Source organism: Mercurialis annua, linkage group LG6, assembly GCF_937616625.2.
Source record: "Mercurialis annua linkage group LG6, ddMerAnnu1.2, whole genome shotgun sequence".
NCBI lineage: Eukaryota > Viridiplantae > Streptophyta > Magnoliopsida > Malpighiales > Euphorbiaceae > Mercurialis > Mercurialis annua.
In genome coordinates, this window is record NC_065575.1 from 264,783 (window position 1) to 278,767 (window position 13,985).

At 33.5% G+C, this 13,985-nt stretch overlaps 3 protein-coding genes across 5 annotated transcripts; 1 reads left to right on the plus strand and 2 right to left on the minus strand.

Annotated features, from left to right (window-relative positions):
- Window positions 1–2,171: 2,171 nt before the first annotated feature.
- Window positions 2,172–2,931, minus strand: LOC126686610 (uncharacterized). The gene is made up of 3 exons (XM_050380742.1): window positions 2,899–2,931; window positions 2,557–2,779; window positions 2,172–2,458 (listed from the first exon to the last, which is right to left on the minus strand). The coding sequence occupies exons 1-3, from the start codon at window positions 2,929–2,931 to the stop codon at window positions 2,172–2,174; spliced, it is 543 nt and encodes a 180-aa protein (XP_050236699.1).
- Window positions 2,932–4,814: 1,883 nt separating this feature from the next.
- On the plus strand, window positions 4,815–6,315 carry LOC126686718 (uncharacterized). The gene is made up of 2 exons (XM_050380920.2): window positions 4,815–5,878; window positions 5,950–6,315. The coding sequence occupies exons 1-2, from the start codon at window positions 5,080–5,082 to the stop codon at window positions 6,156–6,158; spliced, it is 1,008 nt and encodes a 335-aa protein (XP_050236877.1). The 5' UTR covers window positions 4,815–5,079; the 3' UTR covers window positions 6,159–6,315.
- Window positions 6,316–7,752: 1,437 nt separating this feature from the next.
- Window positions 7,753–10,651, minus strand: LOC126686717 (zinc finger CCCH domain-containing protein 66). Of its 3 annotated transcripts, none has more exons than XM_050380919.2 (2): window positions 10,479–10,651; window positions 7,753–10,112 (listed from the first exon to the last, which is right to left on the minus strand). In XM_050380919.2, the coding sequence occupies exon 2, from the start codon at window positions 10,077–10,079 to the stop codon at window positions 8,028–8,030; it is 2,052 nt and encodes a 683-aa protein (XP_050236876.1). In that variant the 5' UTR covers window positions 10,080–10,112; window positions 10,479–10,651; the 3' UTR covers window positions 7,753–8,027. The 3 variants fall into 3 exon arrangements, with proteins under 3 accessions (XP_050236876.1, XP_050236875.1, XP_055962127.1); XM_050380918.2 differs by having other exon boundaries at window positions 7,753–10,117; XM_056106152.1 differs by lacking the exon at window positions 10,479–10,651 and adding an exon at window positions 10,262–10,452 and having other exon boundaries at window positions 7,753–10,117.
- Window positions 10,652–13,985: the final 3,334 nt, after the last annotated feature.

Here is a 13,985-nt window from a genome sequence, read left to right on the forward strand (position 1 = left end):
AAATTAAAATTAAAATTTATTTGAAAAACTTCATGCCTTATTTATTTTACTAAATTTATATAAATTAAATTTTCATATTCAATAATTAAATACTAAAAAATTGACTTTATTTAGTTGTTTATGTGATAGGAAGAAAAATAAAATGTGTAATTAAGATAAATAAAAAGAAGGTAAGTGAAAATTTTCTTTTAATATTTTGACAAGATAAGCAAGTGATTTTTTTTATTGTTTTGTATGTGGGTCCGGTTATTATATCTTTATGACCTTCCTACATTTTTTTAGAGGTCAAATTTTTATCTTATGTGTTTTGTCCTTTAGCGCTGGACCCATTCAGCGTTGGACCTTAGACAACCCCATCTTTATTTTTTTATTTCAATCCCAAACGAAAATGTGACTCTCACTACAAGAAAATCACTTTTTGTCTAAGGGAATTGATCAATTATGAAAATAAATATCCCATCGTATGTGGTCGTAATAAGCTTCGCCGTAAAAAAAAGTCATTACGAACAAGATTTAATACCTCAAAAAACCCCGACCTTTTAGCCCCTTTTCAATTCTACCCTGACGTTGAAAACTGGTCAATTTTACCATGTTTTGTATTTTCTCGTTTTAATTGTACTTAATTTTTTAATTTTTTATAATTTTTTTATTTAAATTATGAAATCATTTAATTAACTAATTTTAGAGATAAAATTAAATTTATTTCCATTCAAAAAAGTACAAATAAGTCTTTTATTTATAAATATTAAGTAGAAACCATAATCAAATTAAAACTAATTTAAATTCTTAATTAACTTAACTAAATCTAAATGAATTTTCAACATATACAATTAATATATGTTAGATATGGAGAATGTTATTTAATTTTTTCCAAATAAAAAAAACGTCAATTTAATATTTCAGGGTACAATTGAAACACAAAAATAAAAAATAGGATAAAATTGACCAGTTTTAACATCAGGATAGAATTGAAAAGGGGTTAAAGGTAGGAGGTTTTGAGACATTAGGCCTACAAACAATGACCATATTGCGGTCATTATATGTTACCTCCAAAGCCACCCATCTTCTTGGAAGAATCTTAATTATGGTGGTAAAAAGTATTTTTATTTTTATTTCTATTTATTATTTTTAGAAGTCATTTTTAGCATTATCTTACAAGGTATAAGAAAGAAATAAAGAATGCACAATCCAAATATTAATGATAATCATAAATTTTATTTAAAAATAAAATGTGTTACATTACATGAACAATTAAAATGTAGCATCAGAAACATGAATGTGTATTTGAGCATATTGCATCATGAAAACAGACTTTTAATTCCTTTCAGCAAGGCATACAACCCAATCCTTCCTGAACTGTTTTTACAAACCTCGCTAGGTGAATAATGCCTTTGAAATAAAACTATAAGAGATTGAAAGCAACATTGTTATATAATCAAAGGTAAAATTGAACTTAAGTAAAAAATACAAAATCAAACCATTAGAAGTGGAAATGAACATTTATTTTTATCTTTGCACATACTAATGATGAAACTAACATAAACATTAAATTGAGTGTCCTCTAACATTTTCTCAGTGGCTCTAAATATCGAATTATAATAATAGTAAATCTGAATTAATTTTTGGCATTACTGGTTGATGGGTTTCATTTAGAAGGTATAATTATCAACTCAATATACCTAATAAACACTATTTCAAATCATAGTCTCGCAATTTCTTGATATTAGACTATCTCCAAAAGGAGTCATCAAAATGAGAATTGATGACTCCTCATCTCTAAGGGAGTCACCGAAATGCATTTTGGTGACTCTCACACACTTTCTTTCATCAAAAATGGTGAAGGAATTTTTCCTTCACCATTTCACTTTTTGAATATAATAATTGGTTAATTTACACTTTAGTATATATAATTTGTAGTTGTATTAAATTAATTACTTACTTATTAAATAATTTAACGACACAATGATATAAAAATATTACATGAGTAATTTTATAAAACAATAATATAAAAATCTTACATTAATAATTTTACGAGACAATTAAAAAAATATTACATAATTAATTTTACGAGACAATAATATAAAACATTACATAGATAATTTTACGATATAATAACTAAAAACGAAACATACTACGACATTACATAATAAATAAATAGAACACATATTCTATCAATAATCTGGTAGATTGGTATCGGATCCACCAATATTAGTAAAATAGTCACCAAAAGTATTTGAAGTAGAGGATGATTGTTGAGCTCTTTTTTGAAATATTTGTCTGTGTTCGACTTCCCAATATGCACGAATATTTGGATCAACAATTGAATTCAAGTCCATCATCAAAATTTTATTTTCTTCCCTAAATTCTTTGAGTGCCATATTTTTGGAATTACTTTCCATATATATACCTCTGTCTGACTGACTTTTCTTCATCATCTCCCTTAGTTGTTTATTATCTTCTTTAATGGAGTTGAGGATTTTTGTAACTTCTTCGTCATTTTTTCTTTTCAATTTTGATTTCTTAACCCCCATATAGGTCTTTCAGCCGATGAATTACCTGCGCCATCATCATTTAAATTCATAGAAAAATTTGATAAACCTGGAGATCCCGTAAGATAATCAGACATAGGACTGTCCGACTCTGATGATACAAAGTTTGTACTTTTCTTACTAATATTATTAAATTTTTCAAAATTTTTCATGATATTCCAAACATGGTCGAATTTGAAACCCTTACTATAGCCTGGATCCTGCATAAGTAATATTTTTGCTTGGGCTAACTGCAAGTTATTAAAAATATCAAGTTAATAATTTATAAAAAAATAAATAAATATTTAAATTAAATTTCAAGAATTTATTTTATAAAATTAAAATATGAAATTACATTTTGAATACTTACAATATCTTCATTCGATGCTCCACTAGGATTCATTGCTTCGATTTGTCTCATGCACCCATTTAATTTTCGGATTGCCTTTTCTATAATACGAACACGAGCACCCACCGATCTAACGTTGCGTTCCTCCAAATTTTCATTTTTATCTTTGTTATACGCTTCCTCAACTCGATTCCAAAATGAAGTTGAACTTTTTTTTTGTTAATTTTAGTTTTTATGTTGTGTTAATTTAAATAAATTAATGTAATGTTTATGTTAGTTTTTTTATTGTGTTAATTTAAATAAATTAATGTAATGTTCATTTTAAATAATTTTAATATAAATTAAATTTTATAAGATATTCATAATTAAAAAAATTAATAGCAATTTATTTTTTAAAATATGAATAATACTATAATTCGGACGAATATGAGCATAAATAAGTTTGTGGGTGTAATTGGTAAAAGGTGTATAAAATATTAAGAATTAAAAATGATTATTATATTAAAAAGTGAAAAAGTATGTTTTTTGGTGAAAAATTTGGTCATGACCATTGGAGTGAATTTGGTGAAAATTCACCAAATTGAAAAATGGTGAGGGACAATTTGACAGTCAAAGCATCTAATAATTGTGATTATCACATAAGATCGTAACAAGCAATGTTCGATTTCATCCCAAATCTCTCCACAAAAGAAAGTATAAATAACACATTTGCATTAAATGATTGAGAGAATCTGAAATATTCATTCCAATCTAAAAAGGTAACCAATTCATAAAGTTACCTGAATTAGGTTTTAGGCTTCAATGATAATAAAACAGTGGCAGATAGTGTAAAGTAGAGAAACCAATTCAAAAAGAGTAAAAGAAGTACTAAGAAAGCACAAATAGTTCAGTGAACTCATCTACTATAACCAGTACGTACCATCCATGCACAGTGACAACAAATACTTAAAATTAAAAACAAAGAACAAATAATGCTTACATTTAGATAGACCTGGCAATTCGTGTCTGCGGGTCATAAACGGGTCAAATCCGTTTAGACACGAACACGATTAGGCTAAACACGAACACGACACGATTATTAATCGGGGTTGATATACAAAACCCAAACACGATACGGATATTACACGGGTTACACGACACGACACGTATAAACACGTTTATTTAAACGTGTTAATGGATCAACCCGTTTAAAGTGACACGTTTAAACCCGTTTAATTATTTAACTACTTTTTTAATTTATTTAATATAATATTAAAAGAATTATTACTATATTTTGAGATAAATACTACTCCCTCCGTCCCAATAGAATTGTCCACTTTGAGAAAAAAATTTGTCCCAAAACTCTTGTCCACTTTTAAAAAGTAACTAATTTTTACACTCAATTTTCCTATATTACCCCTATTTAAAATCCACTAATGAATAGATTGAAAGTAAATTGTAAGTGGGCCCTATATTAAATAGGGGCATGATAAAAAAATTAAGAAATTTTTTTCAAAACCCATAAACAATAATTGCTTTTCTTAAACTGTGTGATAAAGACAAAGTGGACAACTCTATTGGGACGGAGGGAGTATTTTAATTATATATAATATAAAAAAATTAATTAAAATTAAGAATTTAATAACATTTAAATTATAAAAATATATAATATTTAATTTAAAATAGTTAACCGTGTTTAAACGGGTTTAAACGGGTTAGGCGTGTATAACCCATTTAGACCCGAAATTAATCGTGTCATAAACGGGTTGACCCGTTTATGATCCAAACCCATTTACATCAAACCCAAACCCGTTTAATTTCGTATCGTGTCGTATCATTTAATCGTGTCGTGTCTAAAATTGTCAGGTCTACATTTAGATAGACTCTGACATCAATTTGATAATATCTCTATCCTGAGAATGGATGTAAGCAATTTTTACACAACAATGACAACCTTAGCTAAATTTAGGTGCAGAAACATTTGAAACAAAAATAGACTTGTCAAGGCATGCGGAAACATATTCCTGAGTTCAACTCAACTAGTAAATTAGTAATTTAAATGCAAAGCCCGCCTCAGTCCTCATTTCACTTTTATTTCAATTCTCCAACCAAAAAGTAAACAACACACTCATTATCACTTCTTTTCTTATTTCCAAACTACTTTTCCCTTTTGGTTTCTCCAAATTCAGCCTGCCAATTTTATTTTCATTTTCATTTTCAATCATGAATTCTACCTCATCGTCTTCCTCTTCCTCTTCCGGTGCTCCTACCACCTCTTTCGATGCATCACCTAGTTGTCTTTCAGCCATTTTCTGTCGACTTTTCTGCTCTCGCGCCCTCCCTACGCACCCTTCTGATATTCACCAACAACACTCTACCAAGTCATTTGACGTGCCTCATCAGGCTGCAGCCTCAAGTCCTCCTGGCATTGTGGCTAGGCTTATGGGCTTGGAAACTAACTTCACGGAAGTTAGTGCCAATTCCATCTCAAGAAGCAAATCTTTGAATTTTGTAGAGTTTAGCGATCAAAAGCACCATACAAGGGCTAAGAGCAGCACATTTGCTCCCCTCGGCATGCCAACTTTTCTTGAGCTAGAAAACGAGGAATTCTTTATTCTTAGCTTCGAAAAAAGAGGTGACTGGAAAGAAACTAGAGACACAAGGAGAAAATCTAAAGAATTTCGAGCAAAAAGAAACAAGGAAAACAAAAATGAAAATGTACAATTAAAGAAGAAGGAAGATAAAGAGGATATAATGAATAATGATAAAGAGCAGCTAACTGTGGTTGATCAAGAAATTGGGAAAATTGAAGATTCAGCCAAAGCTAGTCTACCTCTAAGGGAATTGTGCCGGATGACAACTGCTAAACAAGATTGGATAAACTGCAAAGAAATGAAAAAGAAACGAAGACATGGGCGCCGATTAAAGAGTGAAGAAGAAGAAGAAGAAGAATGCAGTTCGGAAGAATCCAGCCCTGTTTCTGTTCTTGATTTTGATCCATTTGTCGTTCCTACGAAATCAGGTTTGAATATTTAACCTCTAAGTAGTTAAAATATCTTAAGACTGTAGCTTATTGGTTAAATTACGTGACAGAGGAAGATGGTAGTTCAAGGAGGAAATTATCATCAGCACTTGAGGATTCAAATTCAAAGAGGAGGGAAGCAGCATATCATAATGATAATCAAGTGGTTGAGTTCATTTGGAGACACAAAATGATTAGGGAATTCCAAGATTTTGAAGAAATTACTGCAGAGATTGAGTTACAAATTTTCAATGAGTTGTTAGAAGAGCTATTGGTATAGATAGTGCAAAATAAATGTAACATAGATAAACTCAGTTGTAATTTAATTTTGATTAGTTTCCAAATTGGAAATCTACACCATAGTAAATATTGTTGCATAAATTATGTGACAATCTCGTAGGTCCTTTTTAAGTTTAAAATAAAAGTGTTTTAGTTAAGCTCGTAATCTAAAACAAGGATGAAGAATAGATAATCCAATAAAGATTCAGTTCAAGAAAGCCGGCGGGAGGCTTTAATGGTGTCTCAATCATCAGCAAGGAGCAGAATTAGACATAATCTTCCTAGTGCTCATCCCACTACTAAGCCTTTTCCTCAGTGCTCATCCCCAAGTTTGAGGATCTTGCAGCCAACCAGCGCATGAACGCCGAAAGCATATTTCACAAAAGTAGCAGATGGCTAAATTGATTGACAAAAGAAAGCAAGGAACACTCCCACATAAGACACTTTCAACATCACCAGTAGCAAAGCGTTGCTAAATGTACAAAATTTTCACAATTCATCCACTGCATTACAAACAATATAAAAATATCTAAAATTACATAATAAACTAAAAAGATTTAAAACTAAATAATTCATCAGAACATTCTAAAATAATAAATTTTCAAAAATCACATAACAAGATATATAAGTTCCTATCCAAGTTGGCTTTTGCTTGGCAAATCATGTTCCATGTAATTCTGCATGAAACTCTGCAAAAATAAAATAAAAGGACATATTCAGAATTTGCAAAATCACATAACAAGGCATATGTCTAAAGAAAACAAATACTACCAGGAGGAACTTTGTCTGTCTAAATCCAGTGGCTTGAATTTGGACTCTGGATGCCATCTTCAGATTTGAAAGCCAAAAATTTATCCTAAGAAACAATGCGTGACCTTGGAGAATTTATCCTTACCCGAAGATAACACCTGAACTTGTTCTCCGTTCGGTTGTGCTTCATCATTCTCTTCATCTTTACATCTTTTATATCCTTTTCAGGGGCACAATTCGACATTAATTATAGCATCACTGACAAGCAACGTAGCTATGAGAAACACAGACATAATCCCAGATACTTTAAGGAGGATTCCCTTTCCTTCTCTACATGAAGAATTTGGAATCTAAATGTTAGGCTATCAATGAACAAAAAAACATATCAAATACAAGAATATAATACAAATAAAAAAGCATATCAGTATAAAGCCAAGCCAGAGAGTTATGCATAGTAACAGAAACATGCATTCATTTACAAAACCTTATGTCTCTCCTCATCTTATTGTCCACTCAGGTATCTAGACTTCTCTTTGATAGCTTCCCCACCCCCACACCGCGCCATTGCCATCCCTAACGAGACTCTTGATTAACCGAAAATCTCATCCATTTGCTAAATTGATTGACCTAAACCAAAAACATAAAGAGTAAATTTTCAGTGTATAACTTAAAGGGAAAAATTGAAGAATACCTTGAAATTGAATTGAGATTCTATAGAGTTCAAAAATAGAGAGAAAGAGGTCTATACATTCTTTTCCAGCCATACATCAAAGCTCCATCAACAAACAAAATAAAGCATTTTCAGGTATTCCCATAAATTAACAGCACAGAAAAGACGATTGAGATGCATTGAAATTTTTATAATATGTTTTATTGATTAATTAATGTAATGTATACAGAACCTACAAAGTACAAATAATCCAACACTTGGTCAAATCAAATCAGCCCCCTTTACTCTCATCTCATCACCAAATTACTAGAAAAAGAATTTTTCACTCTTCGTCCTTTCTTCTCTCTCTCAGTCCCTTCTTTTGTTCCTACTAGGTATAAATATAAATTAAAAAATATCAAAAAATGGAAAACAAATAACTAGTTAAAATGTAGGCACCAGATGGTTCTTTTAAGCCACCATCTGCTCCTGCTCAATGTACAATTGCTCCACCCAGGCTGGAAGCATTTCTCCAGTGTTAAGATGGCATTGCTGCTGCTGTTCAAATCCCATAGGCGGGGCATCCTTCACCAGGGACTGAACCCAGGACACATCTGGCTCATCAACTCTTGTAGCTGCCATTGACGCTGCTGCTGACAAACTGCTGCCATTGTTTCGGATGCCGAATGAAGCAGATTTCCGCAGCTTATTAAGCTCTTCACCTTGGATACCCCAGTCCAATTTTCCATCAGGGGAACCCCAATCTGAAAGGTTTGAAGGCATCATGGTTGCAGAAGAAGTTGGTGGGGAAAACCCAGTATGGCGGTTCCCAGCGCCTCGTTCAACAAAGCTCTGGCTCCTCTTCGAAAAGGCAGCAGACCTCGAACTCATTACAGCTGCTGCAGCCGCACCACAGGGATCCATTCCAAAGGATGAAAAATTTGTCGGGTAGCTCGAGCGGAGCTGCTGGTTAATATTCTGGCGAATCTGAATTCCCGAAGGAGACTGCAACTGGGATGCAGCACTATCCATGGAGAATCCCTGCAACTGTGGCAAAATTGAAGGGTCAAGAGATCCAAAAATGTCTTCAAGGTTAGTAGGCTTCACTCCTCCAAGCCTGTGCAACTCCCCGTTTCGATCCCCAGAGGCAGCAAAAGCTGAACCACTATTATTCCAGCTGGACGGTGAGGATAGACCAGATAACTCGTCCATCATTCGTTGCCGACGTCGGTGACTATCAAGCCCGAGCAACTCCATGTCTAAATCCATATCCCTAGCACTGAGTGCAGATTTCAACCTGCTACCAGGAAGCTGCAAGGTAGGAGGCACGATGCTAGACTGGCTTGGCCAACCACCCATCGGAGATGAGGACCCAGTGGGAGTCATTGGAGGGGTTGATGAAGATGGCATCAATACAGGTGGAGAGCCTAGAGCTAGTGGGCTGATAGATCCCATATCATTGGCTGAGTAGGATCTAGGTGAAGGCACAGCTGAACCCGTTGAGGCATACAAGGGACGAAGCTCTTCAGGCTTGTGAGCGAAAAAACAAACCCTCCTTGCGCAGCTGGTTTCATCTTTGCAGAGACGGGTGCGATACTGGGCAGGGTGAAGCCAGCACTCAAAAATACCATGTGCATATTCACAGGCATCACCCTGCCTGCATGATCCCTTCCGAAACTCAGGGCATGGAACACAGCTATAGTGGTATTTCCTTGGATCCCGCCGTCTAGCGTTCTCACCAGGGTGAACAAAAGGGCATTCGGTCCAGTCATGGGAATAGGCCCTTGAGCACGGCTTCACCTTGAATGTGTACATTCTAAATTCATCAGTACCATATATACCATTTTTTATATCTGGAAGAGTAAGATCAACAGGATACTCTTTCTTCTCGGTCCCATCTTTCAATAACCTTGGTGTTGAAACTTCTAGTAGTTCTTGACCATCCATGTGCATAGGATTGTGATCGGCCAAAAAACAAGCATCTTCACCAGTGCTACCACCCTTTAGCATGATCTCGAGTGCCTTTCTCTTAGAATTAAAACCAGAACTGACAAGCGGAGCAATTAAATCAGCTGCACGATTTCCATTAGCATCAGCAGAATAAAGATCAGCAGAGGCATCGAGCAATCGCTTGACAACCTCAAGAGAAGAAGCAGAGCCTCCTGCAGCAGCACAGTGCAGGGCAGTGGCCCCATCAGAGCCTAAACGCCTATTCACATCAGCACAGCCCATATCAAGAATGTAATTTAAGACATCTTTGCTTCCAAATAAGGCGGCAATCATTAGGGGGGTGCGCTCCTCGATCCCCATTTTTTTGGAGCCGATGCTCTGTGCGTACCACAAGCCAGGCTCATCGACATGGTGCCCCTCCTCTTCAATCGCTCTCTGAAACCCAATTAGATCATCAGAGGCAGACAATTCAAGCAGAAGGGAGAAATGATAGGTAAAGGCATCTTGTTTCTGTAAATCATTGTCCATGAGAAAAGCAGGGTGAGTTAGGTTCCTCTTCGGCCCACTGCACATCGAATGAGCTCTTTTGTTGTGCTTGAACTCCCTCTGCTCTGCACAAAATAGGAACAAAGCATGGTGTTAATAAAAATGAACTGAAGCATTTAAAGGAGCACCCAATTGTGGAGAGTTAAAATTAAAATGAAACAGAAAACGGTTAGAGCCCTAAACAAACAAAACAGCACTGCCTAACACACCCTGTTAGAGGCTGCTTGGTGTTTTAAAAAGAACACTCAACGAATTCGTTGGTTGATACTTGGGAAGAAACCAAAAACTCAACTACACTTCCAATAACCAACCTAACCCAACCAAAACATAAACATCTAACACTTAAATTAAAAAAACACCAATACATTAAAATCAGACAGCTAGAAGCCTATAACCAAAATTAAAGTGAAACACAACAGAACATACCTTTCACCACAGCTAATCTTATTATCCTTTTCAACCACTACAAGTATGAGAATTGTATAAAGAGAGACTTCTCTTTTCTCTACTTCTCCAGTTCCACATCCATGGCGGCTCCTATTTCAATAATCAAACGCTCCTTCTTTTTTTATTAATATTTTCAAACTCTAAATTTTATTATTATACTCATATTCAATTTCAAATAAAACCTTTTTAAAAAAACAAAAAAAAGTAGACAAACACAAATGCAAATGAAATGCAAATGCAAATTCAAAAATGAAATTAACGTTGGAAATATATGGGCCCCACTAGTGCGCCCTTAATATCTACAAAGCAACAACTGACACATCGCCACGTGTATTTCACTCTGTACTATAAACGATCCAGATTCTTGATTGATTATCACGCTTTACGCGTTTTTGGACTCTACTGCGATGACGTGGACGTAGCTGCACCGTCGCCGTTTAAAAGACAAAAAAAATTTACTAATACATCAAAATAATTAATAATACACGTTGGAATCTTATTGGTTGGTTAGAGTCCTCTATCCTCACCGCCAGTCGCTCGAGCGCACGATTTCATTATTTTAATTGACTGTCATTCGTTGTGGAGTGACACTGCTGTGACTTAATCTAAATTGCTTTGTTCGATATTTTTCTTTTTGGAAATGCGCCACTTCGAAACCATCGACGAATAGGAGCGTTCGATGCTTTCTAGAAGCCTCTCCTCTGTCCCTCTACTTCTCAGTTTCCTTTAACTACCATAAAGTAAAACAAATTGCTCTTTCATACATTCTTTTTTTTTTTTTGATTAAATTCATACATTCTTAGATTAACTCAATCACTACATTCTTCGTATATTAAACCTATCATATTATAATTCGTTATTAAAATAGTGATATAATTAATGACAATTGAACCTGATTTGTTAGCTTGAAGGGTTAGGGGTTATAGTGAATCATCATCAATTTTAACATTTCTAATTTAAAACCGATCATAACATATTGATTTCATCCGGCTCCTTCATGGAATATGAAAAAAAATTCAGCTAAAAGACGTGGGCGAAAAAAAATTGACCCATAACATCATAATATTACTATTTAAATGTGTAAAAAGTAATAAATAAAATTATAATATTACCACTATTTTAATGATGTGACATAATGTGATAGGGTAGTTCACGGATGACGTGATCGACTGAGTCTATCTAAGAATCACTCTCATTCCAAACAAAACAGTATTAAAATATAAAATTTATAAATACTTTTTTAATAGATATGGAATTCTTTGAAAATGATTAAACAACTATAAAAATTATATTACAAAAATTGAATATATAGCCATTGCGAGGGACTGACGAGAGGCATGCCGATGACCATTGTGAGGGATTGACGAGGGGCTTCCGATAGGCTTTCTGAGGGGCTTCTGAGACGCTTACAAACCGCCTTCCAAGATGCATTTCTGGTCTTTCATACAAATCTAATAAATAATTATGAAATAAAAAAAATAATCAAGATAAAAACACTAAGTCAAAAATTCCGCTAAAAGTATTATTTGGGTGCACAATGATGAACATAATTTTAATGGTGCAAGGGTTTTAATTTTAATTTCATTCGATTAGACCGCAAAAAAACTGCTCGATCCGCTAAAACTTCTTATTTTCCAACCATCGTCTTTAAGAGGAATCCAAAAGATATATCTAACATGAATAATCAATCAAAAAAATTAAAGTAATACAAGCTAAATTCCAGTCCAATTTGGATATGATGGAAACTGAATTCCAGCATAAGTATTACGAAACCGAGTCGTACAAGATCCACTCATCCGAGTGAATCCAAGGACTTCTACAAGACGAAAGCTCAAAGATAATAGCACCCGAGTCCCAGAGATCTCGTCGTGCCTGGAAATTAAAAGGAGGCTGATTCTCCTGGATCTCCAATAAAACCGAATCTCATAGGATTCGGTAAGATCCGGAATCAAGTCCAAAGCGAGTCACAAAAAACCTGATTACACGGAAACAGGATAATATCTAAAAGCCCAGATATAACAGAATTATTTTCCTACTTGGAAGTATATTCCTATTTAGTAAGATAAATATATTTAGGAAGGCATTCCCAAATAGGATTCTCATTGAATAAGAATCATTTTTTCTATTTAAAAAAACATATAATACTAAATAAGAATCACTTTCATATTCCAACTTACACATAATATTCATCATGCACTGTAAAAAGACATGATGTATGCCTACAATCACAACTGAACTGAATACAGCAAATATGCTGCTTGAGCCTATATATACTTATTTAAGTATAGGAGCGTCAATCGGACAACCACTGTCAGATTAGCCATCTATATTTGTTTGCAGATTTAATCTACAATCAAATATATCCTAAATATTAATGTAGACATCATAAGCTATCTAGTTTGTGGATTGGAATAAATATATCCAAACTCCAAATTATATCATTTTCAAAATTTATCTTTATAAATTTCTAATTTGGAGAATAATTATAATCTGTTATTGATCTTTTATTTAAGTTTAAAAAGATTATGTAAGTTTAAAATAAGAAATATTTGTCTGAAAATGAATTTAAATTGAGAATTGACTGTATTTATTTTAATATGTAAAATTGGCGGACCAAAATATTCAAATTAGTTGTTAGAGTTATATTTAATAAGATTGTTAATATTGTGGATATAAAAAATGATTATTTTTATTTTATTTATTTCAATTTCTATATAATAATTATGTCTAATTTTCTAAGTGAAATTTAAATTATTATATTAGCTATTAAAAATATATTGCTTAATTACAATAAATTGAAAATAATAGTTTGAATTCATTCAACGATGGGTGAAGTGATTTATATGATAGCAATGTCCATGCATCTCCTATCAATAAGATGACAAGTCTACGGAGCAACATTAATATTAATGGAATGGTCAAACATTGAGATGGCTAAGAAATAGTGCATAATAAGTAACGAAATGGAGTTGGGATGAGAAAAGTCCAACATAAAGGGACACTGCATGAAAGCAACCCATGGCTTTGTTGTTAGGGTTTGAAGAAAATTATGTTGGTGATTTTAATTGTGATCAACCTCACTTCCACATGTATCTATCATATTAATTGGATGAGTCTATGCATTCAACAACACTGATCTAACACTCTGATGTGCTTCACTTTCATGTTAATTTCCTTTTGGCATCTAAACCTTTCCGGTTCACATTGATGACCATATAATATGCACAATTTATGCCTTTTTAACTCAGAATTTCAACATTTATTTTTATTATATGATTATCTTGCCTCTAAACACAGTTGCACAAAATAATTTTTTTATATGAATATATGTCGTGTACTTTATGGTGGAAACCGAATTTTAGAAAAATAATAACGAATCGAGTCACGAGTGGTTCGGCCGTTAGAGAGAATCCAAAAACACACTCAAGTGAGTTGGGCTCGCCAGTCAAAGACAATCCAAAAGAATTCGCCCAATCTCAAGAATAA